The sequence below is a fragment of the Mustelus asterias genome, chromosome 8 (assembly GCF_964213995.1).
Source record: "Mustelus asterias chromosome 8, sMusAst1.hap1.1, whole genome shotgun sequence".
Classification (NCBI taxonomy): domain Eukaryota; kingdom Metazoa; phylum Chordata; class Chondrichthyes; order Carcharhiniformes; family Triakidae; genus Mustelus; species Mustelus asterias.
The window spans coordinates 32,044,722-32,071,230 of NC_135808.1; the positions used below are offsets into that span (position 1 = coordinate 32,044,722).

The 26,509-nt window shown below is 45.2% G+C and overlaps 1 protein-coding gene across 1 annotated transcript; it reads right to left on the reverse strand.

Moving 5' to 3' along the window:
- Positions 1 to 3,012: 3,012 nt before the first annotated feature.
- LOC144496980 (zinc-binding protein A33-like) lies at positions 3,013 to 11,288 on the reverse strand. Its single transcript, XM_078217642.1, has 7 exons — positions 11,034 to 11,288; positions 10,683 to 10,877; positions 9,043 to 9,138; positions 8,729 to 8,962; positions 6,408 to 6,430; positions 6,134 to 6,315; positions 3,013 to 3,560 (listed from the first exon to the last, which is right to left on the reverse strand). Exons 1-7 carry the CDS (start codon positions 11,286 to 11,288, stop codon positions 3,013 to 3,015), a joined length of 1,533 nt encoding a protein of 510 aa, XP_078073768.1.
- Between the last annotated feature and the right edge of the window lie 15,221 nt (positions 11,289 to 26,509).

Sequence of the window (26,509 nt, forward strand, 5' to 3'; positions counted from 1 at the left end):
CCTCTCATTCTTCTGAACTCCAGAGAGTCCACGCCTAAACTGCTCAATCTCTCATCTCTGGAATCAATCCCGTGAACCTCCTCTGAACTCTTTCTAATGCCACCATATCCTTTGCAAATATGGGGGTCAAAACTGTGCACAGTACTCCAGGTATAGTCTCGCCAATGCCTTATATAGTTGTAGCAATGTCTTACATTTATACTCTATTCCTTTAGTTGTAAATACCAAAATTCCACTTGCTTTCCCTATTACCTGAATACCAGTTTTCTACAACTCATGTACAAGGACACCCAGATCGCTCTGCACTGAAGCGCCTCAAAGGCTTTCTCCAGTTAGATAATTAGTTGCCAGCTCCTCTCTTGTATTTTCCACCTGACATGGGTCATAATCACATTTTTCCTCCATCACCTAAATCTCTGTCTCTTTTGTCATCCAGGGAGATCTGGATTTCTTTGTCCTGCCTTTCCTCTTTGTGGTAATACACCTTGAGGGCAGTTCCTCCATCCCGCTTTGCTGCTTTTGTAAAAACAATTTAAAATTACAAAGGGTTGTGAACGTAGCCCAGTCCATCACTCAAACCAGCCTCCCACTCATTGACACTGTCTACACTTTACACTGCCTCGGAAAAGCAGCCAGTATAATCCTACCCAGCTCCCTAAATCCTGGCAGCAGGAGCACATCGCTCTGTCTACCTGTGGCGTTAGTACTGATGTGGACCATGACCCCTGGCTATTCACCTCCACCCCCTCAGGCTGCTTTGCAGCTGTTCACTGACATAACTGACCTGGCATCAGGAAGTAAATATACCTGGATTCATGTCTGCAGCCACAGAAAGATCTGTTTGTAGCTCTAACTATTGAATCTCCGATCACTATTCCTGCTCCAGTCTTCTTTGTGTCCTCTGTGCAGCTGGTACCATGGACTTGACTCTGGCTGCACTCCCCCGATCAACCATCACTTCAATCAGTATTCAGAACTGAATACTGGTTGGGGAGAGAGATATACTCAGGGACTCCTGCTCTACCTACCTTTCTGTCACTTCCTGACATCACCCCTGAAACTCGAGACAGACAATGTTCCTTTTGGATGTGGATCAATTCTGAACTGTGCCTCAGGGGTGGTCAGGAGATTGCAGATGGGCCGAATGGTCTGTTTCTGTGCTTTAAAGACTGGAATCAAAATGAAGCAGGCTGGTAATACTTATCAGGTCAGGCACTGCCTCACTCTCGCTACACCAACCCGAGGATCGATAGTCTAAGTGAACCTTGTATTTTGTGAGATTTGGACACCCTCCAGTCAATCTCTGAGTCACCAGCAAGAGGAATTCCCAAAGTTCACACTGAGTCACAGTGTAACTCCATAAGTCCCAGAGTCACTCCCTGAGTAACAGACTCACTCCTCAAGCACTGGCTCCATTCTACACCCACTCTCTTTTCAGTTCCACCTTCGCATGTCCTTCCTCTCCCCTGTGACCCTCTCTAGTGTCCCTCGCTCTATTGCTCTCAGCTCTGTGTCCATCTCCCTCCTTTGCATGTACTGATCCCAGCAGTGCACGTCATCGCTGCCTTGGATACTGTGGGTCTTCCTCTTCTGATCTGCTGTCCAACACATCTGAGGCTACACATCCCACCCTGATTTCCGAGAATGCTATTCCCACATGAGCAATACACCAGAAAGTACGGCAAGCTGAAAGGCAGACGATGTTACAGTGGGAAACAAGCAGCTTGAGTGAAGATGCGAATATGAAGTTAGAAACTTGCCTCATTATCAACTTTTAAATTTTTTTTGTATGGGATGTGGGTGCTGCTGCAGCATTTCCTGCACATCCAGAATTACTCCTGACCACTGAGTGACCTTTTCAGAGGGTAATCAAGAGTCAACAACAGTGCTGCGGGTCTGGAGTAACATGTAGACCAGACAAGGTCAGGATGAAAGATTCTCTCAGTGAACCAGATGGGTTTTTACCACAATCAATGATAATTAATCACCATTATTAATGAATTCACCTTCATCGAGCTGTGTCTCAATGATTGAGTTGGATGACACAGAGAGAGCAGGAGACAGACAAACCCACGGCCCACCATCATAGAAATGGTGGCACAGGATAGGCTGGGGTCACGTTTCATGACTAAACAAAGAACAAAGAACATTACAGCACAGGAACAGGCCTTTTGGCCCTCCAAGCCTGCACCAACCATGCTGCCTGACTTAACTAAAACCCCCTACCCTTCTGGGGACCATATCCCTCTATTCCCATCCTATTCATGTATTTGTCCAGACGCCCCGTAAAAGTCACTATCGTATCCTCTTCCACTACCTACCCCGGCAACGAGTTCCAGGCACCCACTACCCTCTGTGTAAAAAATCTGCCTCGTACATCTCCTTTAAACCTTGTCCCTCGCACCTTAAACCTGTGCCCCCGAGTAATTGACTCTTCCACCCTTGGAAAAAGCTTCTGACTATCCACTCTGTCCATGCCTCTCATAATTGTGTAGACTTCTATCAGGTCACCCCTCAACCTTCGTCGTTCCAGTGAGAACAAACCTCTCCTCATCGCGAATGCCCTCCATACCAGGCAACATCCTGGTAAATCTTTTCTGCACCCTCTCCAAAGCCTCCACATCCTTCTGGTTGTGTGGCGACCAGAATTGAACACTATACTCCAAGTGCAGCCGAACTAAGGTTCGATAACACTGCAAAATGACTTGCCAATTTTTAAACTCAATGCCCCGGCCGATGAAGGCAAACATGCCATCTGCCTTCTTGACTACCTTCTCCACCTGCATTGCCACTTTCAGTGACCTGTGTACCTGTACACCCAGGTCCCTTTGCCTATCAATACTCTTAAGGGTTCTGCCATTTACCGTATATTTCCTATCTGTATTAGACCTTCTAAAGTGCATTACCTCACAGCTCAGTTTTAACATCTCTCTTCATCTCCTGATTCTGTGCACCCCCTCATGGGAGGTTAATATCAACACCATTCCCCTTCATATCTGACACATCAGGAATCTATGGTTCAAAGTGATGAAGTTTCAGAGGGGCAGCATTTTTACCCTCATCGTATGTTCCAGCAAAGAAATAAGGGAAGAGTTTCTCAGTGAATGTGTCAGTGAAAGTGTGGAGAACGGACATATCATCAGCATTGTAACAAGTCACCTGTCCCCACTCATAGTCCAGGAAAACTCCGATGGTTCTGGGATTCTCACTGGGGGTCAGGGGGACTGATGGGCCAGTGAGAGCTTCATATTCATTCCCGTTATTCAGCCACACAGCCCAGTAACCAGCTTCAGGACACACTGTTAGCTCTCCCTTCCTATTGGCTGACTCTCTGGTCACACCCACATCCCACTCAGTCTTGTTCCCGACCCCCACCTCCCAGTAATGTTTCCCCGATGTGAATCCCTCTGACCCCAGGACACAGCGACACACGTCAAATCTCTCCGGATTATCAGGGATAAGCTGGGTTCCTCTGTAACTGATGTTCACACTGCTCCGGTCCTCAGACAGGATGAGGTTAGGATGTGCTGTCTCTGGGTCCAGCGTCAGTGTGGCTGCAACTGGGAAATAAAAAGGACAAACAATCGATCTATTAAACAGAGGAAGCTGTGTGAACAGGTTACTAGCTGATGTCTGTGTATAAGGAATTGGCACAATGCATAATTTCTGCAAAAACAAATATCTCAGCCTGGGTACAGTGTACAGTTAGATATATTCCCAGACTCCAGTGTGTACAGTGAACAGATATTACAGACTGGGTACGGTGTACAGTTAGATATATTCCCAGACTCCAGTGTGTACAGTGAACAGATATTACAGACTGGGTACGGTGTACAGTTAGATATATTCCCAGACTCCAGTGTGTACGGTGAACAGATATTACAGACTGGGTACGGTGTACAGTTAGATATATTCCCAGACTCCAGTGTGTACAGTGAACAGATATTACAGACTGGGTACGGTGTACAGTTAGATATATTCCCAGACTCCAGTGTGTACGGTGAACAGATATTACAGACTGGGTACGGTGTACAGTTAGATATATTCCCAGACTCCAGTGTGTACGGTGAACAGATATTACAGACTGGGTCGGGTGTACAGTTAGATATATTCCCAGACTCCAGTGTGTACAGTGAACAGATATTACAGACTGGGTATGGTGTACAGTTAGATATATTCCCAGACTCCAGTGTGGACAGTGAACAGATATTACAGACTGGGTATGGTATACGGTTAGATATATTCCCAGACTCCAGTGTGTTCAGTGAACAGTCTACATCAACAGGGACAAAGTAGAAAGGGTCGAGAGCTTCAGGTTTTTAGGTACCCAGATCACCAACAATCTGTCCTGATCCCCCCATGCGGACACTCTAGTTAGGAAAGGCCACCAACGCCTCTACTTTCTCAGAAGACTAAGGAAATTTGGTATGTCAGCCAAAACTCTCACCAACTTACACAGATGCACCGTAGAAAGCATTCTTTCTGGTTGTATCACAGCTTGGTATGGCTCCGGTTCCGCCCAAGACCACAAGAAACTACAAAAGGTCGTGAATGTAGCCCAATCCATCATGCAAACCAGCCTCCCATCCATTGACTCTGTCTACACTTCCCGCTGCTTCAGCAAAGCAGCCAGCATAATCAACAACCCCATGCACCCAGGACATTCTCTCTTCCTCCTTCTTCCGTCGGGAAAAAGATACAAATGTCTGAGGTCATGTACCAACCGATTCAAGAACAGCTTCTTCCCTACTGCCACCAGACATTTGAATGGTCCTATTTCGCCTGAAGTTGATCTTTCTCTGCAACCTAGCTATGACTGTAACACTACATTTTAAACTCTCTCGTTTCCTTCTCTATGAACGATATGCTCTATCTGCATAGCGCGCAAGAAACAATACTTTTCACTGCATGCTAATACATGTGCCAATAATAAATCAAATCAATTATTACAGACTGGGTACGGTGTATGGTTAGACACATTCCCAGACTCCAGTGTGTACAGTGAACAGATATTACAGACTGGGTACGCTGTACAGATAGATATATTCCCAGACTCCAGTGTGTACAGTGAACAGATATTACAGACTGGGTACGCTGTACGGATAGATATATTCCCAGACTCCAGTGTGTACAGTGAACAGATATTACAGACTGGGTAGGGTGTACAGTTAGATATATTCCCAGACTCCAGTGTGTATAATGAACAGATTTTACAGACTGGGTACGGTGTACAGTTAGATATATTCCCAGACTCCAGTGTGTACAGTGAGGTGATAATCAATGATCGCAGTCTGAATGCTGACCAGCGATTCCTGATGGGTAGGCTGAGAGTTTGATTGTGAATTAAAAACCTGTTCAGATCCCCTCATTCTTCAGTCCCTCAAAGAACAAAGAACAAGAACAAAGAACAATACAGCACAGGAACAGGTCCTTCGCCCCTCCAAGCCCGTGCCGCTCCCTGGTCCAAACTAGACCATTCTTTTGTATCCCTCCATTCCTACTCCGTTCATATGGCTGTCTAGATAAGTCTTAAACGTTCCCAGTGTGTCCGCCTCCATCACCCTCTGTGTAAAATATGTCCTTCTGATATCTGTGTTAAACCTCCCCCCCTTCACCTTGAACCTATGACCCCTCCGTCACCACCGACCTGGGGAAAAGCTTCCCACCGTTCACCCTATCTATGCCTTTCATAATTTTATACACCTCTATTAAGTCTCCCCTCATCCTCCGTCTTTCCAGGGAGAACAACCCCAGTTTACCCAATCTCTCCTCATAACTAAGCCCCTCCATACCAGGCAACATCCTGGTAAACCTCCTCTGTACTCTCTCCAAAGCCGCCACGTCCTTCTGGTAGTGTTGCGACCAGAACTGGACGCAGTATTCCAAATGCGGCCGAACCAACGTTCTATACATCTGCAACATCAGACCCCAACTTTTATACTCTATGCAGTGAGATGTGTGATACTCTTATACTCAGTGAGATGTGTTATATTAATAACAGTCCTTTGAGTGATGTATCTGATGTTGCTGCCCCAGTGATTTATTCATAGTAACAGGCAACACCTTCTGGAGAGAGGATAAAGAGAGCAGGAAACTGTCCAGAGAGTGGACACAAAGCTGGGGAGTTTCCTACCTGGAGAGATGATCTGTTTCATTTCCTTCCACACTGCGTAGAGCAATGGGCCTCGAAATCCCAAGTATCTCCTTCTTCGTGCCTCCATTATCATCTTCTTCTTCCACTGAATCTCAAATGTTGTTATCTTCCTCATAAACATCATCTCTGCCATGTCCCCCTTCCCCTTCGTTAACCCGTAGCTGTGTGAATGGGATTGATTTAATCACTCTCTGCTGGATACAGACTGTGATCACAGTGTAAAACCCTGTGTGAGTTTGGAGTAGATACTCACCTTTCTCTCAATCTTTTCAGTTCCTGTGGGACAGAGAATCAGAAACATTTTAATAAATATACACGGTGCCATTTGGATTGAGTTAATTTGAATTTTTTCCTAATAAGGAGTCAGAGAGAGTAATTAGGATCTCAGAGTTTTCCTGGATACATTTCCGTTAGTGTTTCTCTGCTGTGATTTCAGAGACAGAAAATAACATTGCCTGTGCTGCCGGCTGTGTAGAAAAACTCGGTCTTCGGGATATAACAAATCTCCATGCTTTCTCCATTGCATTTTGATAAGTACATCTCATATCCTGCTGAAAAATATAGTTAAATCATGAATACTGGTCATTTGTACCTTGTTAGCTGACGGCACATCTGAGGAACCTATCATTCCAAATTTATAATTTAAAACTTACATCCAGTGAAAGATTAAACATAACTCTTTCCTCATGCAAATTGGACTTCTTAAAACAGGGTGACCTCAGCTGTACACAGTATTCAAAGTACAATCCAAGCATGGCTCAATATACACAAGAAGACAAGAAATAGAAGCAGGAGTAGGCCACTAGGTCCTTCAAGCCCGTCCCGCCATTCAATACAATCATGGCTGACCTACGCCGACCTCAACTCCTTTTCTGTGCCATTTCTCCACAACCCTCTATTCCTCGATCTATCAAGTATTTATCCACCTCCATTTAAGTTCTTCTAATGATCCACCTCCCACCAGCCTTTGGAGCAGGCAATTCCAGAGATTCACCATCCTCTGCGAAAAGAAATTTTTATGCACCTCAGTTTTATATGGCCGGCCCTTTATCTTGTAGCGGTATACCCTTGTTCGAGCCTCTCCCACGAGTGAAATCATCTCACATTGTTCGAGCCTCTCCCACGAGTGAAATCATCTCACATTCCTCCCTGTCAAGCCCCCTCAGGATTTTGTATGTTTGAGTAAGGTCACCCATCACCTTCTAAACTCCAAGGAATAAAGACTCAACTATTTAGTAGCTCTTGATAGGACAACACCTCATCCCAGGAGTTAGCCTGGTGAATCTCCTTTGGACTGCCTCCAATGTTACTGTATTCTTTTAAAGATAAGGGGACCAAAACTGTACACAGTATTCCAGGTGAGGCCACACCAACACCCTATACAATTGCAACAAAGTCTCCCTATTTTTAAACTTTGCAATAATGGCCAAAATGCTGTTTGCCTTCTTAACTGCTTGTTGGACCTGCTTGCTAGCATTTTGTGATTCATGCACGAGAACACCGAGACCCCTGCTTTCTTCATCCACCTGCAGTCTCGCTTCATTTAGATAATCATTTGCTTTTTGATTCCTCCTACCAAAGTGCATGACTTCACACTTCCGCACATTAAACTCCATTTGCCAGGTTTTCGTCCAGTCACCCAATCCATCTATATCCTGTTGCAGAATCACAATATCCTCATCACAACCTGCCCTTCCACCTATATAGATTTGAAACAACTTCAATGTTTGTAGATTATTTCTTCCAGTCAAGGTGGATGCAAGTTTACAATCTAATCACAACATTCTCTGGTGCTTGTGTCTGCACATGTGTGGGTGTGTGTGGATGTGTGCCCATGTATGTGTGTGCGTAGGTATGGTGTGTGGGTATATGCATGTATATGTGTGTAAGAGTGTATGTGTGTACCTGTGTATATGAGTGTGTATGCACTTGTGGGTGTGTGCATGTGTATGCATGTGTAAGCGTGTGCACATGTATGTGTGTGTGTGCATGCTGTCTGTGTATGCATTTGTGTGATGTGTGATGGTGTACACATACATGTGTGTGAGAGAGTCACAGTCCATGGATAGGAAGGAAAATTTGAGGAGAGTGGAAAAAGGTTCACCATTTTTGGTTTGGCAATGTCTCCCACTTGCACTTGACTATCTATCCTCTGGTTTGTTTCTATTGGATCCAGCTTGCCACCCCCATCCTCTATCCACCCCCCCATTCTCTCTCCCTCCCTCCTCCCTTCCCTGCCACACCCCCTGCCCCCCGCTCCTGCCCCATCTATCTAGTTTAAGTGATTTCTAATTGCTGTCTCAATGTTCCTCACAAACCCTCCCTGGTTTCAGTGCCCCATTTCTTCATTCCAAATCCCTTTCTGGGCCTTTTATTCTGGCTCCAGTCACAGTCAGTGTGAGGGGTTGTTAGTGTGGGACAGTCTCCTCAACACTCCTGAACTCAATCCTGACTGATCCCTTTGTGCCCTCAGTTATACTGCACACTGTGCATTGTTGTCATGGGGTTTGACCCTATTATAAAATGCAGTTGCAATCACACCAACAGTTTGGGGATTCGGTTACAAAGGGTCACCTTGAGAAAGGAGACGCTGTCTTGCTGCTCGATGTCTACACAAAGGTTCAATATCTTCCCCTCAAGTGAAGTCAGTTCCTCTTTAATTCTTCTCAGATTCTCCTCCATTGGTCGCAGATCTTCCTCCTTTTGTCTCCTCAGCCCTTCGATTAAATGTTTCTCTTTGTCTTCAAGATATTGATGGATTTTGGCAAACTGTGCGGAGATGCCTTGTTCCAGGGATCCAGTGAGTTGCTATGACAGTGAGAGAGATTGTTTAAACAGCGGGTTGTTAAAGGGTTGCAGTGTTGAAAGGGAGCTGAAGTCATACTCACCTCCAGTTCTGAAATCTCCCTCTGCTGCTGCTGTTTGAATTCACTTTGATTTTGCTTTTCATTCTCCATGGAATCCAAGGATAATTTCAGCTGGTCCTAAAAATGGAATCAGATCTCAGCGTGATCCATTGTAATGTCTGCTGTTATATCACAAACTGTGAGGACATATCAGATCCTGAGGGGTATTGATAGGGTGGATGCGGAGAGGATGTTTCATGTGGAAGAATCTAGAACTGGAGGTCATTGTTTACAAATAAGAGGTCCTGGTATTTAAGACAGAGGTGAGGAGAAATGTTTTCTCTCAGAGTGTCACGAGCCTCTCTTCCTGAAAAGACAGTGGAAGCAGAGTCTTTGAATATTTTTTTAAGGCAGAACTAGATTCTGGATAAACAAGGGGGTGAAAGATGATTGGGGTTAGGTGGGATGTTACAGTCAGATCAGCCATGATCGTATTGCATGGCAGAGCAGTCTCAAAGCCTGAGTGGCTTACTCCAGCTGTTATATGTGTTCATATGTTCGCCGGAATGGTCCTAGTTTGTACTCCTTCCTTGATAAAAGGCAGACTGAAAAGTATTGAATCAGACCAGCAACAATTTCAAACTAGAAAATGGCTTCTGATATAGAAAGTATATCATTAGTTACTGGACTAGTAATCCAGAGGCCTGTCCACCTCATACGTTGCTGTGATTCTCCAGTCCCGTCACAGTGAATGGAGATTTGGCTATGCACCAAATTCTCCATTCTCGCCGGCAGCGGTAGTGGGATGTGCAAGACCGGAGAATTCCGGCACTGGATTAAAGATACAGAGACATGATTTCATATCCCATCACAGGACTGTAAATATTATTTTCTGTAATTTGAAACTCTCAGTTAAAAGTTTAAAATCAATGATTTCAGGGCATCCTTTAGAGAAATCATAGAAATCATAGAAACCCTACAGTACAGAAAGAGGCCATTCGGCCCATCGAGTCTGCACCGACCACAATCCCACCCAGGCCCTACCCCCATATCCCTCCATATTTTACCCACTAATCCCCCTAACCTACACATCTCAGGACACTAAGGGGCAATTTTAGCATAGCCAATCTAGCATAGCGGCACGGTAGCCAGTGCTAACCACTGTGCTACCGTGCCGCCCCTGTTATGATGTGACTTTGCTGTAAATCAGTAAAGTTGAATGCAAATACAATCGTCCATTGTATCCTTTGCTTTCTGTCCAAGATCATGAACTGGAGCAGCTGAGATGAAGTATTTCCACTGATGAGTACATAAAATAAGAACATTTTCACAAAGTACTTTAAAAATCCAATTTCATATTCATAGAATGTACTCTGTGCTGTTAAATAATACACAATCTTCAATAATTTTATACAGAATGTTACTATGCTGCTTCATTGCTGTTTTATTCTTACTGGTGTCCGAGGTAATTTTGAAATGTTAAAATGGGGTCAGGTCGGAAGCTAATTTGGGAAACAGTGTCGGAACAGAATAGTTTCTACACCAGGAACAAATGATCTCTTAGACTCCTAACCATTGAAATTAAGTATTGAGAAGAAATGATCAGCAACAGGAGGAAGCAACATTTATCCATTAACTTCAAGCAACCCAATGAACAATTGGATGCAAATATCTGACTTTACCTTGTATATTTGACTTGCCATCTGGATCGGCAAAAATCTGTGGACTGAATGTGAGGGAGAATCTACACATTTGGCACAGATCAGAACCTCATCATCCTCACAGAACAACATAAACTTCTCCCCGTGTTTCTCACAGAGAGACTGCTCCCTCTCTGTGTCTCCATCCAGCTTCTCCCCGTGTTTCTCACAGAGAGACTGCTTCCTCTCTGTGTCTCCATCCAGCTTCTCCCCGTGTTTCTCACAGAGAGACTGCTTCCTCTCTGTGTCTCCATCCATCTTCTCCCCGTGTTTCTCACAGAGAGACTGCTCCCTCTCTGTGTCTCCATCCAGCTTCTCCCCGTGTTCCTCCGCCAGTTTCAGCTCCAGTTGCCTGGCTTCCTCACAGAGATTGGCCAGTACCCTGTTACTGGTGAAACCTCTCCGGGGGAGAAGCTGCTGACATTCCGGGCAGGACACAGCCTGACGCTGCTTTCCCCAACACTTCTGGATACAGGATTTACAGAAGTTGTGCTCACAGTCCAGCCGCACCGGCTCCACAAACAGAGACTGGCAGATGGAGCAGGTTAAACCCTCAAACAGGGATAAGATGTGTTTACTGACGGCCATCTCCGTTGTACTTCTCTATTTTTTTTGTCAATTTAATGTTAGTTTTTTTCCTCCCAGTTGAATGTCGAACCCACTTCACAATATGACTTTTTCCAGTCACAAGGCTGCTGTGCTCCAGGGAGTGAGAGACAGAGAAACAGGAGCAGATGCCTCTGTTCCCTGGAGAGGAGAGAGACTGACAAACACACAGAGTTACAGAAAGGCTTTCTTAGTGCTTTCGAAAGTACTCTCCAAAATCAGAAGCGGCTCTGAGAGTTCTCAGAGAGGCCTAAGGTTTGAGGATGTTATAAAGAGCTTTAATCCATTCATCTATAGTTCGAAGCTATTTCAAAGCAGATCTGGGCATCTCATACGGGAGTGTTTAGGTCTGGGATATAATTGTGTGCAGGATAGGGGCCTGGATACTTACCCCACAGCCTGGACCAGAAGAAGACCTTTGACAGAATATCACACTCTACATGATGGATGTGCTCTCCAAGTCAGATTTGGGGAGGGAATCCACAATTGGATCCAACTGCTTTACGCAAACTTCAATAGCGCAGTTTCAACCAATGGGTGGCAGTTTTCTGACCAAATCTGGGGTCAGGCAGGACTGTCCCCACTCCCCTGTTCATCTGTCGGATCAAAGCTCTTGCTGAGGCCATTCAGAAGGAGGTGGGCAGGAGAGGGCAGGCAATGCCAGGCAGCCGGCCATGTAGTCTGCTTGTAGTCAATGTCGCCTTTTTCTGCACAGATCCTTCCAGCTTGTCAGCTGATAGGCACCAGCGACCAGTTTGAACTGACCTCGGGAGCCAAAGTGACTCACAGCAAGAGCGAGGCCATGTTCTTTTATGAATTGGGCCAAGCGATCCTTTGTCCCCTTCATCGTCGGGTCAAACTGGGGCCAGGGTGTGAGCTAAAATCTGAAAGGATTGAGTAACCATTGTGAAACAAACATGAGAGTTGGGAACGATGCTCCATCTCTATTGCGGGAAGATCAGATGCCCAAGCACTCTCGGTGTCGGTCTAGCTAAGGCAGGTCTGGCCCACACCCCAGTCCTACGCTATGACAGTCACTGTAATAATCTTGTACTTTTTCTGGAGATTGAAACTGGACCTCCAGATAAAAATAGGGAAACCATACATATGTCAGCCCCACCCTGATGACCACCTTTGTGTAAGCCGAGCTGTGGAGCCTTGCAGCGCAAACGCCAACGTGTCAGCACGTGCTGTGATTTTACCTGTCCCCAGTGTTACAAAGGATGAGTCAATGACCACCTTGTCATGCAAGGCTCCTGTCAGTTCGACTGCGTCATACCATTTGTTCCTTATGGAGAATCTTATGTGGAAAAACTTCCTTCAACCACAACTCCGTTGGACTGTCTGCATGTCCACTCCTTGAGGCGACATGGGTAAATGACATGGTGGATCCAATAGGATGGTTCCCTGAGCAGACTGTCAAAGCCATCAGGCACAACATGTCACCATCAAAGCTTTCAAACGTGCACCAAGAGGTGGTTGGCTAGTAGTGAGAAAGACCCTGCCCACCAGTCCCTCCCTGTACATCTAGAGTCTCATCCCCTCTCCATATAGAGCATCATGGCAACGGAATGGGCAAGAGGCCACCACTTTACCAGCTTCTGCAACGTACCTTTGAAAAACAATCTGGAAAAATGATGCAGTGATTTTTGTTGAGGTTCACCCTGAGCGGTTTCATAATGCGAAACTCCCAGAAACATGCTCTAAGACTGCTGTGGGGCTGTTGGTTGTCATCCTTTGTTCCATTCAAGTAACCAGACCAAGTTTCAGAGTTTAAATCAGCTCTTTATTGCTAGCTATAGTTGGCACACTCGCATGTGGCAAACCAGAGCCTCAAATACAGGTTTACACAAACAGATACACTTCCAGATTCATTAACAGGTAATTAACATATACTAATCAAAGGGTGTTCATTTGCATAGGAGTTATCTATATGTCCACTTACAACTATTGATTAGGTTTACATCACGCATAGGATACTAATGTTAAAAACCTCTGCTTAATTATATTATCCAATCAGTGAAAAGATTTAAATATGCTGGCTGATCTAAGTTATCATAGTTACAAGTTGTCCTTAACACCCCAGCTTGTGCCTGGGTTTGTAGATATCAATTCTCTCTCCCATGTCTGGAGCATTCTGGGAGAAATCGATGCAGCAACATCTACTGAGAAGTGGGAAGCCGAAGATCTGGTATCAAAGAGAGGGTAAGCCCGAAACACTACATTGGTGTTTCCCACCCTCCCTCCTCATCTGGCCAAAAAAAGAAATGGGCGCAGACCTTACCGGTCAGAAAGTGACGTGAGACCAACGGACGCAGCTGAGTTGAGGCCTAGCTGAGAGGAACAGCCTGCAAGACCCGAATCAGCGCCTCATTTTCAGCCCCACCGGGAAGACCTTCAGGATCACTTCCTGCTGATGTTAGACTTTGAAAAGAGACAGAGGCTCCTGATTGGTTCTTGATTAGTCAGCTGACTCGTGTCCTTAACCCATTCTTTCCCAGGTTCACAAGAGTAGAATATGAGTTACGTTTTGTAAGGTAAGAGTTTTACTTTTTTTTCACAATTACTGGAGGGTAGCAAGCAAGACTCAATTTTATACCAACCTGTACTAATCAGGGGACACACTAATTTTACTGTCCTATTCGTGAGAGCAGCAGTAATTTTTGAGTGCCTAACTAGTATTTAACTTTTAATCTAACAATCGATAGAAGGAGAGAGATGTCAATTGGCGGGGTTGTGTGCTACTCCTGCGAGATATGAGGTTTCATGGACACTTCAGGACTATGTCTGTGAGAAGTGCATCCAGATGCTCACTGAATGCATGGATTAGTTAGAGCAACAGCTGAAAGCACTGAGGAGCACACAATTAGCGGAAATTGTTATAGATAATTGCTACAGAGATGTGGTCACACCCAAGGTGCAGGAAGATAGATGGGTGATGGGGTAGGCAGTCAGTGCAGGGATTCTCTATGTCTGTCCCCCAACTAACAAGTATGCCATTTTGGATACTGATGAGGAGGAAGGTCCATCAGGGGACAGCAACAGCAGTGGCCAGAGTGAAGGCACCATGGCTAGCCCTGCTTCACAGATGAGGGGTGCAAAGTGTAGCAAAGCAATAGTGGTAGGGGATTCAATAGTCAGGGCACAGGCGTTTCTGTGGCCGCGAAAGGGACTCCAGGATGGTAGTTTGCCTCCCTGGTGCCAGGGTCCTGGATGTCTCTGAGCGGGTACAAAGCATCTGACAGCGGGAGGGAAATCAGACAGATATCATTGTCCACATTGGCACAAATGATTTGGGTAGAAAGAGTAGCGAGGTCCTGCAGTTAGGTAGAAGATTAAAAAGCAGGACCACTAGGGTAGTAATCTCAGGATTACTCCCCATGCCATGTGCTGGTGAGGTTAGGAACAGGGAGATAGTGCAGCTGAACTGGTGCAGGAGGGAGAGCTTCAGATTTTTGGATCATTGGGATGTCTTCCAGGGAAGGTGGGGCCTGTACAAGAAGCTCGGGTACTATCTGAACTGGAGGGGCACCAATATACTGGATGGGAAGTTTGTTAGCATGGTTTTGGGTGGGTTTAAACAGGGGGGTGGGAATCAGAAGAGTAGGTCAGATACTGGGGATGAGCATGGGACCAAGGCCAGGCTAGTTAAGAGGAAGAGCAGGTTGGGGGAGGTCAAACTCAGTGGGGCTGGAGGTCTGGAGTGCATCTGCTTCAATGCAAGGAGTATAACGGGTAAGACAGCTGAACTTACAGCCTTGATTCATGCGCAGAACCTGGATGTGGTTATGGTCTCTGAGCCTTGTTTAAAAAAGGACAGGACTGGCAGCTAAATGTTATGAGATATAGGTGTTTTAGGCGAGACAGTGGGGAAGGCAACAGAGATGGGGGAGTTGCAATACTGGTTAGGAAACATATTACAGCTGTACAGAGGGAGGACACCTTGGAAGAATCATGTAGTGAGGCACTGTGGGTAGAGTTCAGAAACAGGAAGGGGTTGTTCACTATGATGAGGGTATACAACAGGCCTCCCAACAGCCCACGGGAAGCTGAAGAACGGATATGTAAGTAGATTTTGGACAGATGTAGAAATAATAGGGTTGTTGTAGTGGGAGACTTTAATTTCCCTCATATTGACTGGAAATCCCTTCAGGCTCCGGGCCCGGATGGTGAGGAATTTGTTAAGTGTGTCCAGGAAGGTTTTTTGGAATAATATGTAGATAGTCTGACAAGAGAGGGGGCTATACTGGACCTGGTACTCGGGAATAAGCCCAGCCAGGTCATCAAAGTTGCAGTGGGGGAACATGTGGCGAACAGTGACCACAATTCCGTAAGCTTTCGGATACTCATGGAAAAGGAGAAGTGTTGTCCTAGGGTTAAGGTGCGAAACTGGGGAAAGGCTAACTACAACCAGATTAGGCTAGATTTGGAGGCTGTTGTTTGGGAGAGGCTGTTTGAAGATAAATCCACATCTGGCATGTGGGAGTTTTTTAAGGAACAGTTGATCGGAGTGCAGGACACGCATGTGCCTGTGAAAAGGAAGGACAGGAAAGACAGGATTCTGGAACCGTGGATGACCAGGGAAATTGTGAGTCTAGTCAAAAAGAAAAAGGATGCATACATAAGGTCTAAGCAAGTAAAAACAGATGAAGCACTTGAAGAGTACAGGGAAAGTAGAAAAGAACTCAGGGAGGTAGGAGGGTAAAAAGGGGTCACAAAACATCCTTGGCAGCAGGACTAAGGAGAATCCCAAGGCATTTTATACATATGTTAGGAACAAGAGAGCAAGTAGAGAAAAAATTGGTCCACTCAAAGACAAAGGAGGGAAATTATGTTTAGAACCCAAGGTAGTGGGTGAGATCCTTAAATCAGTACTTTGCATTAGTATTCTCATAGGAAAGGGACACGTTGATGGATGGTGCCTCGGAGGGATATGTAAACTCTCAAGAGCAAGTCACCATTATGAGGGAGGAAGTGTTAGGTGTATTAAAAAGCATTAAGATAGACAAATCCCCAGGGCCAGATGGCATCTATCCCAGATTACTGAGGGAGACAAGCGAGGAAATTGCTGGGCCTCAAACAGAAATCTTTGTTTCCTTGTTGGCCGCAGGTGAGGTCCCAGAGGATTGGAGGATAGCCAATGCCCCGTTATTTAAGAAGGGTAGCAAGGGTAACCTGGGTAATTATAGGCCAGTGAGCTTGACTTCAGTGATTGTGAAATTGTTGGAGAAGATTCTTAGGGATAGGATATATGCACATTTGGAACTGAATGGTCTCACTAGCGACAGGCAGCATGGTTTTGTGCAAGGGAGGTCATGTTTCACTAATTTGATTGAGTCTTTTGAGGAAGTGACAGAAATGATTGACGAAGGAAGGGCTGTGGATGCTGTCTACATGGACTTTAGTAAAGCATTTGACAAGGTCCCTCATGGTAGGTTGGTACAAAACATTAAATCACACGGGATCAAGGGTGAACTAACTGGATGGATTCAGTGTGGGGCGGCACGGTAGCACAGTGGTTAGCACTGCTGCTTCACAGCTCCAGGGTCCCGGGTTCGATTCCCGGCTCGGGTCACTGTCTGTGTGGAGTTTGCACATTCTTCTTGTGTCTGCGTGGGTTTCCTCCGGGTGCTCCGGTTTCCTCCCACAGTCCAAAGATGTGCGGGTTAGGTTGATTGGCCAGGTTAAAAATTGCCCCTTAGAGTCCTGGGATGCGTAGGTTAGAGGGATTAGTGGTTAAATATGTGGGTGGGATTGTGGTCGGTGCAGACTCGATGGGCCGAATGGCCTCCTTCTGCACTGTAGGGTTTCTATGATTTCTATGATTTCTATGAGAACTGGCTTGGCCATAGAACAATAAGAAGTCTCACAACACCAGGTTAAAGTCTAACAGGTTTATTTGATAGCACAAGCCACAAGCTTTCGGAGCGCTGCTCCTTTATCAGGTGAGTGGGAGTTCTGTTCACAAACAGGGCATATATAGATACAAACTCAATTTACAAAATAATGGTTGGAATGCGAGTCTTTCCAGGTAATCAAGTCTTAAAGGTACAGACAATGTGAGTGAAGAGAGGGTTAAGCACAGGTTAAAGAGATGTGTATTGTCTCCAGCCAAGGCGGCCTTCACAACACACAACGCAGAATCGCTGAGCAAAAACTGATAGCCAAGTTCCGCACACATGAGGACGGCCTCAACCGGGATCTTAGGTTCATGTCACACTATCTGTAACCCCCATGACTTGCCTGGGCTTGCAAAATTTCACTAACTGTCCTGACTGGAGACAATTGAGTTTGTATCTATATATGCCCTGTTTGTGAACAGAACTCTCACTCACCTGATGAAGGGGCAGTGCTCCGAAAGCTTGTGGCTTGTGCCACCAAATAAACCTGTTGGAATTTAACCTGATGTTTTGAGACCTCTTACTGTGCTCACCCCAGTCCAACGCCGGCATCTCCACATCTTGGCCGTAGAAGACAGAAGGTAGCGATGGAAGGGTGTTTTTCTGAATGGAGGTCTGTAACTAGTGGTGTTCCGCAGAGATCCGTGCTGTGATCTCTGTTGTTTGTAATATATATAAATGACTTGGAAGAAAATGTAACTGGTCAGATTAGCAAGTTTGCGGATGATACTAAGATTGCTGGAGTTGTGGATAGTGATGAAGATTGTCAGAGAATACAGCAGGATATAGATAGTCTGGAAAATTGGGCGGAGAAATGGCAGATGGAATTTAATCTGGACAAATGCAAGAGGATGCATTTTGGTAAATCCAATTAAGATGGGAGCTATAAAATAAATAGCAGAACCATCAGGAGCATAGACACACAGGGAGATCTGGGAGTACAGATCCTTAAAAGTGGCAGCACAGGTGGAAAAGGTGGTGAAGAAAGCAAATGTCATGCTTGCCTTCATCGGCCGGGCTATCAAGTATAAAAGTTGGTAAATTACATTACAGTCCTATGAAACATTGGTTAGGCCGCATTTGGAATACCGTGGAATCTGGTGAACTGGTGCGGCAATAATAATCTCTCCCTCGATGTCAACAAAATGAAGGAGATTGTCATCAACTTCAGGAAGCGTAAAGGAGAACATGCCCCTGTCTATATCAATGGGGCCGAAGTAGAAAGGATCGAGAGCTTCAGGTTTTTGGGTGTCCAGATCATCAACAACCTTTCCTGGTCCCCCCATGGCGACACTATAGTTAAGAAAGCCCACCAATGCCTCTACTTTCTCAGAAGACGAAGGAAATTTGGCATGTCAGCTACGACTCTCACCAACTTTTACAGATGCACCATAGAAAGCATTCTTTCTGGTTGTATCACAGCTTGGTATGGCTCCTGCTCTGCCCAAGACCGCAAGGAACTACAAAAGGTCGTGAATGTAGCCCAATCTATCACGCAAACCAGCCTCCCATCCATTGACTCTGTCTACACTTCCCACTGCCTCGGCAAAGCAGCCAGCATAATTAAGGACCCCACGCACCCCAGACATTCTCTCTTCCACCTTCTTCCTTCGGGAAAAAGACACAAAAGTCTGAGGTCATGAACCAACTGACTCAAGAACAGCTTCTTCCCTGCTGCTGTCACACTTTTGAATGGACTTACCTTGCATTAAGTTGATCTTTCTCTATACTCTAGCTATGACTGTAACACTACATTCTGCACTCTCTCGTTTCCTTCTCTATGAATGGTATGTTTTGTCTGTATAGTGCGCAAGAAACAATACTTTTCACTGTATGTTAATACATGTGACAATAATAAATCAAATCAAATCCAATTCTGGTCACCACACTACCAAAAGGACATGGTGGCTTTGGAGGGAGTACAGAAAAGGTTCACCAGGATGTTGCCTGGCATGGAGGTATTAGTTACAAGGAGAGATTGAATAAACTGGGATCGTTCTGCCTGGAAAGACGGAGGCTGCGGGGTGACCTGATAGAAGTTTATAAAATTATGAGGGGCATAGATAGGGTGAACAGTTGGAAGTTTTTCCCAGGACAGAAATGACAATTAGAGGGGGGCATAAGTTCAAGGTAAGGGGGGGAAAGGTTCAGTAGAGGTGTGCGGAGGAAGTATTTTACACAGGGGGTGTGGGGGCCTGGAATGCACTGCAAAGCGAGATGGTTGAGGCAGGTACATTAGCGATATTTCAGACTTATTTGGATAAACACATGAACAGGCGGGGTATAGAGGGATACAGGTGGTTGGTGTAGGTAGGACAAAGTGATTGGCGCAGGCATGGTGGGCTGAAGGGCCTGTTCCTTGTGCTGTACTATTCTTTGTTCTTTGTATATCTGATTTAATGAATTCTCTCAAACTCGGAGCCTTTGTTAAATAAACAAAACTATATTCCGGGGATTTCCTCCCTTGTAACTAGGCCTTGACATTTACTCGGGTCTGCTTTAATGAAGACCAGTTGTTTTTCTCATAGCATCTGACGTGATTTTTAACCCTTTGTGTGATTATTAACCCTTTCCTTGACAAACATCGTCTGGAGCTGGAATCTGTCTCGACTTGGTGAAATGTGCTCTTTAATCTGCCCAAAACTCGTTGGTCATCCAGTGCACAAAGCTGTTGATGACCCAGTGTCCCTGACTGCCTCCAACTTCCCTCTGGTCTGAAACTTAACCGTTTGCTAATCTGTTTTGTTCCTTTGATCCTTTTTTCTGTATCGAAGTTGTTACTCTCTCCATCATCCCAAGGCCTTCAGCTTTGCCAATAAGTTTATTGGATGGTAATACATCAAGAACTTTTTTGAAAATTCATATGCACAAAATGATGGCTGGCTCAGACACGATGGACCGAAGGGCCTCTTTCTGGACTGTGAAGCTTCATGACTCTATAAACTGCACTACCATCATCAGCCTTGTTACTTCAGCAAAGAAGTTGATCCAGTCCATCAGAGTTTGCCTTTAACAATCACGCACTGAGTTTTATTTCTTAGAGTATTCTTTTCAAAGTGCCAATTAATTTGTTCCCTATTTTAAATGCTGAAAGGATGTTTTTCCATGTGGGAGAGACCAGAATGAGGGACAAGGTTTAAAAATAGGAGGTCTACCATTTAAGACAGAGACAAAGAGAACTTTTTTTCCTCTGAGGGTCATGGGTTTTTAAAACTCACTTCCCCGGAGAGGGGTGGAGAAGACAAGGTCATTGAATATTTTTAAGGCAGAGCTAAACAGATCCTTGACTAAGGAGGGAGTGAAGAGTCACTGGGAGACAGCAGAATGTAGGGTTACATGCCACAGTGGTTAGCACTGCTACCTCACAGCATAGGGGCACAGGTTCAATTCTGGCCTTGGGTGACTGTATGGACGCTCTCCCTGTGTCTGCGTGGGTTTCCTCCGGGTGCTCTGGAGTCCAAAGATGTGCAGGCCACGTGGATTGGCCATGTTGAATTGTCCCTTAATCATAGAGGTTTACAGCATGGAAACAGGCCCTTCGACCCAACTTGTCCATGCCGTTCAGTTTTTACCATTAAGCTACTCCCAATTGCCCGCATTTGGCCCATATCCCTCTATACCCATCTTAGCCAAGTAACTGTCCAAATGCTTTTTAAAAGATAAAATTGTACTCTCTTCTATTACTACCTCTGGCAACTCGCTCCAGCCACTCACACTGTCTGTGTGAAAAAATTGCTCCTCTGAACCGTTTTGTATCTATCCCCTCTCACCTTAAACCTATGCCCTCTAGTTTTAGACTCCCCTACCATTGGTAAAATATATTGACTACCTTATCTATGCCCCTCATTATTTTTTCGACATCTATAAGATCACCCCTAAGCCTTGTATGCTCCAGGGAAAAAAGCCCCAAGTCAAGGGGCTACCTACAAGTCAAGGGAGCTACCCAGAGGGCCCCCAGCATCTAGCCATGTGTTGTAACATCACCAAATCAAATCCTCATTGTTACTGTGATAGATCGAGGGTGACTCAATGTGGCTTGAATTAATAAAGGATTTATTACCAAATACAGACTAATATATATCAAACAATCTCAGACTAGATTACAATGCATTTGCTCTAATCGACTCCCTGGCTCCAACTGCAAGTCCCTCCTTGATCCGTGGTACGCGCCTTCCAGCTGATTTGCTCAGCTTCTCGCCATGGCGATCAATAGGGTCCTCACCTATCACGTGGCCCTCGGGAACCATCCCTCCTTAAAGGGCCATACTATCACACTCCTTCCCCCCAAAATCCCAAATGCATTTATGAAGGAACGAAGAACAGGATTCGTATATCACACAATAGGCTCTCGATAAAATGGCTAACAGGGAAACATCTGGAAAACTCACCAAAGATTTGATCAGTCTGGAGACTCCCAAGCTCTGGTAGGGTGTCTCAGTTCAGTGGTGAACTCTTCTACAGTTAAAGGGCCAGGCTGGACCGACAAAAGAGACAGACTATTTATTCCAGGATCTAGTGGCTATTCTGGCTCCTCAGTCTCCACAACTATCGGTTGCTCCGGTTCCAGATTCTCCACAGAAATCCCAGTAACCAGTCCTGGCATCCTTGAACTAACTGCAGGGGTCACCTTTAGACCCCCTATGTCGATTACTGCTCTCCTCTCAGGTGGTCCACGTGTTTCCTAAGCCAACAGCCTTGTACCTCCACTACATAGGAGACTGATCCTGTTCTCTCCACTATTTTACCAGCCACCCATACCAGACCTGCTGAAAAGTGTCTAATCAAGGTGGCATCCTCCACTTTAAACCCTTTGTTTTTTCCTTCCTGAATCATGATTTACCTTCTGAGAAGCTTGCCTGGCCTCCAACCTCCCTGCCAAATTTGGGAATATCAGCTGGAATTTTACCATCCCTCCCGCCACAGGAATCGGAGTGGGCAAGGGGTGGACCATGGAAAGGTCCATTGACCTCAGGGGGATTTTATGGTTTTGGGACGAGCTAAACTGTAAATCCCACCCATCATGTCCAATCGTGTTCTTAAACAGCATCCCATCGGTAACTCAACTGGCGCGACCCCTGTGGTCATGTTTGGGGTGGTGTTATATGATAATAGAAAACTGGCTACACTTAAAGGAAGAAGACTGCTTACTTGTTTTTTTATTGACGATTTAATACATTGTGTGTACCACACACTCATTTGATGCTGGTGATAAGGTGCCAACCTTACATGTTGAATGCTGCTGGACTTGTGAAATGTTTGGAATTATTTCGCTGTGAATGATGTGCCATTATCCCACTCCATCACATCTGGGATGTCATGGATAGCGAATATCTTCCTTAACTTGTCAATGGCGGCCATGGCTGTTGTGAACTTCATCAACTGCACATCTAACCACTTGGAGCGTGTGTGTCTACTAGAATTAAAAACACGTGACCTATAAATGACTCAGCAAAATCTATATTTAACCTGGCCACTCCCATGGATGCAAATTCTCCGTAAGAAGTTTAACAACACCAGGTTAAAGTCCAACAGGTTATTTGGCAGCAAAAGTGTGGCTTTTGCTACCAAATAAACCTGTTGGACTTCAACCTGGTGTTGTTAAACTTCTTACTGTGTTTACCCCAGTCCAACGCTGGCATCTCCACATCATGCAAATTCTCTGGCAGTGATTAAGCCTGTTGAGTTTCGCAACTGGGGCATTGACTAAGGATCCCTTTTAATTCCTTGTTCATGTCTAACTACCACACATAACTCCTGGCTAGGGCTTTCATTCTACTTTGACTTGGATGAGATGTAATTCTTGTAACAGGAGTCATCTCCCCTGGGGGGGGGGGGGGGGGACTATAACTCTCGCACCCTATGCATCCACCCCCCCCCCTACCCCCAAAACCACAGTAACACCCCATCTTCACAGGTTATTTCAGACCTTCGACATTGGTAGGGTTTGAACAACTCTGACTTCTCATACCGCTACCCCTGCAAGAACATCTTTTATTGCTTTCACCAATACAGGATCTCTTTGTGTTTGCTGGGCCTGGTTGCTTTGCTTTGTTTTGCTTTTAAATGACCTTTCTTGAAGATCACACAATTTTCTTGCGAGTGTTCTCCCCCACATTGAAAACATAATTTGGGTGGCACGGTGATGCTGTGGCTAGCACTGCTGTCTCACAGCACCAGGGACCCGGGTTCAATTCCGGCCTCGAGTCACTGTCTGTGTGGAGTTTGCACATTCTCCCCGTGTCAGCGTGGGTTTCCTCCAGGTGCTCCCGTTTCCTCCCACAGTCCAAATGTGTGCGGGTTCGGTGGATTGGCCATGCTAAATTGACCCTAGTGTCAGGGGATGAGCAGGGTAAATATGTGGGGTTGCAGGAATAGGTTCTGGGTGGGATTGTGGTCGGTGCAGACTCGATGGGTCGAATGGCTTCCTTCTGCACTTTAGGGATTTTATGATTCTTTATGATTTATGATATTTCAGCCCTCACTTTTTTTTTCAGGCACTGAACATATTAATTGTATATTTTACATGTGGCCTGACTCTTCTCTCATGATCATGAAGTGAAAGAGAGGGAGGAACTTCAAACAACTACAATCATCAGCAAAAGAGGACTGATAAGCCTCAGAACTTCAGTGATTTTAAGAAGCCAAGCTAAAAGTGTGATGTACCAGCAGTGGTGGAACATGACTCCAGATTTTTAATCTGCTCTGGATCTGCAATTCCAATTAGAGAGGTAGTTCACATCAGCTTACAGGAGGCTTCCATATGTCATCTTCAGGATTACACTTTCCTAAAGCATTTGAAATAACAAAGTTGCATATTTCCCGCTGTAAATTTAACCCTATATCTTAAGAGGTTTCTAAGGATCAACATTGCATCAGGGAGACTCTTAAAACTGGGATAAACAACACTGCTTAAAGTACAGAGCAAAATGCAAATAGACTTGAGTGGAGACTTGTTACAGACATTGCAAATCCATTTTATTACTCACAAATATACTTTTCACTGGAAATTAACAGCGTGTCATAACAAAACTGTAAGAAGATTTAAAAAAATAAAATCTTTAACTTTCTGCGCATTACAAATATTTTAAACATCTTTTTAGCATATTTAAAATAAAAATAACCTCCCCCCACCTCACAAAGAATGTCTGCTGCCTCTATCATCGCAGCTAGAGCAGAAAAAGTGTTTAAATAAATAAGTGTAAATACTCACCTATCATCGGGGCAAGTAGAGGCAGTTAGGAGAGAATGCAGCTCAGTGCTTCAATCCCAGCAACTTTAAAAACAGAACCAGCGATTTAACCTTTCACCACGCATGTCCATGCTTCTGTATTGAATCTATCCCAGTTAGCATAGGTCAGTGGTGGGTAACCTGTGGCCTATCACTGGCATAGATAATGACATTGTGGTAATGTTACTGGGACAGTAATCCAGAGCACTGTACATACTTAATCCATTGAATTAAAATTCACTCAACTGCTGTGTTAGATATGAAGTGCAAAGCATTTGGCCAAGCATTTTTGCCACACCCATGACAACCTCAGAATGCCCCAATGTGCTTTTCAACCAAATTAAACACTTCTGGCTGAGTGTGGCATCAAGGAACTCTATGCGGTTGTGTGGAATTTTAGTTTGGGATTGATTCACGGATATGGAGTTGGAAGATGGCAATAGGAGTAATTTTGAAAGGAGGTTCCTTGCCAGAAATCTTTGTGGAGTCTGACAGAAGGGTGTTGGGGCGATGGGGAAGTATCCTTAAATCCCAGATGTCTCTGTTAGCCTTCTTGGAAGTTTGAACATCAGTAGCAGCACCAAGACCTAGCTTGGTTGGTGATGAGAAGGGCACTCCCTGTCAGATTCTTTACACACACCCAAAGTCTCTGTGCCACTGCACAATGATGTGGAGATGCCGGCGTTGGACTGGGGTAAGCACAGTAAGAAGTCTCACAACACCAGGTTTATTTGGGAGCACAAGCCACAAGCTTTCAGAGTGCTGCTCCTTCATCAGGTGAGTGGGAGTTCTGTTCACAAACAGGGAATATGAAGACACAAACTCAATTTACAAAATAATGGTTGGAATGCGAGTCTTTACAGGTAATCAAGTCTTAAAGGTACAGACAATGTGAGTGGAGAGAGGGTTAAGCACAGGTTAAAGAGATGTGTATTATCTCCAGCCAGGACAGTTAGTGAGATTTTGCAAGCCCAGGCAAGTCATGGGGGTTACAGATAGTGTGACATGAACCCAAGATACTGGTTGAGGCCATCCTCATGTCTGCGGAACTTGGCTATCAGTTTCTGTTCAGTGATTCTGCGCACACGACAATGCAGAATCGCTGAGCAGAAACTGATAGTCAAGTTCTGCACACATGAGGATGGCCTTAACCGGGATCTGGGTTCATGTCACACTATCTGTAATCCCCACGACTTGCCTGGGCTTGCAAAATCTCACTATCCTGGGTGGAGACAGTGTATATAGCTTGAACAGAAATGTACTCCCTGTAATGAAAATATTGAAAAGCCTGTTATGTTCTCATTACTGAATTGAAGCACCTCAGATTGCATCTTGTTCTCTGGAGAAAATGTGACTTTACTGCTGTAACAATTTGAAATGTTTTGTCATGTTTCTTTTAGAGATTTTATCATTTATGTCAAAAATACTTCCATCGCCAGGGACCCATGCCTGTCTTCTTTTCCCTCCCCAAAGTCCAAGTCCCAAATCCGTACCCAGTTTTCCCAACTCCATACGGACACCCGCTACCAGGTTCCATCCCTACCACTGTTCCTGAACATGCCTAAACTGCCACAAAAATGACATTCCCTCTTCCTGTGACAATGACACTGCCCCTTCTTGTCCTCCCTGCTGACATTAACACTAAGACAGTGAGCCACACGACCCTCCTTCCACACCGCAGCGTCCATCTCTACAGGGACTGCTTCCCACTTAGTTCCATTCTAACATGTACAGTCCGAACCAGAGAACCTGCTGTAAAGTAACAACAATCAAGAAGCTCGACACCATCCTGGACAAAGCAGCACAAATGATTGTTACCCCTTCCACAAACATTCAATCCCTTCACCACCGATGCACAGCGAGAGCCACCTGTACCATCTACAAGATGCACTGCAGGAACTCACCAAGGTTACTGAGGCAGCACCTTCCAAACCCATGACCTCTACCATCTCGAAGGACAAGGGCAGCAGATACCTGGGAACACCACCACCTCCATGTCACTCACCATCCTGTCTTGGAAATATATTGCCGTTCCTTCACTGTCACTGGGTCAAAATCCTGGAGCTCCCTCGCAA

What these genes read in the sequence shown, in the direction of transcription:
- LOC144496980 (XM_078217642.1), bottom strand. Translation starts at nt 11,288, where the DNA reads ATGGCCGTCAGTAAACACATCTTATCCCTGTTTGAGGGTTTAACCTGC. An exon ending in CTGAAAAGATTGAGAGAAAG is followed by an intron (nt 6,316 to 6,407) that starts GTGAGTATCTAC and finishes CCATTCACACAG; the next exon opens with CTACGGGTTAACGAAGGGGA. An exon ending in GAAACAGATCATCTCTCCAG is followed by an intron (nt 3,561 to 6,133) that starts GTAGGAAACTCC and finishes TTTATTTCCCAG; the next exon opens with TTGCAGCCACACTGACGCTG.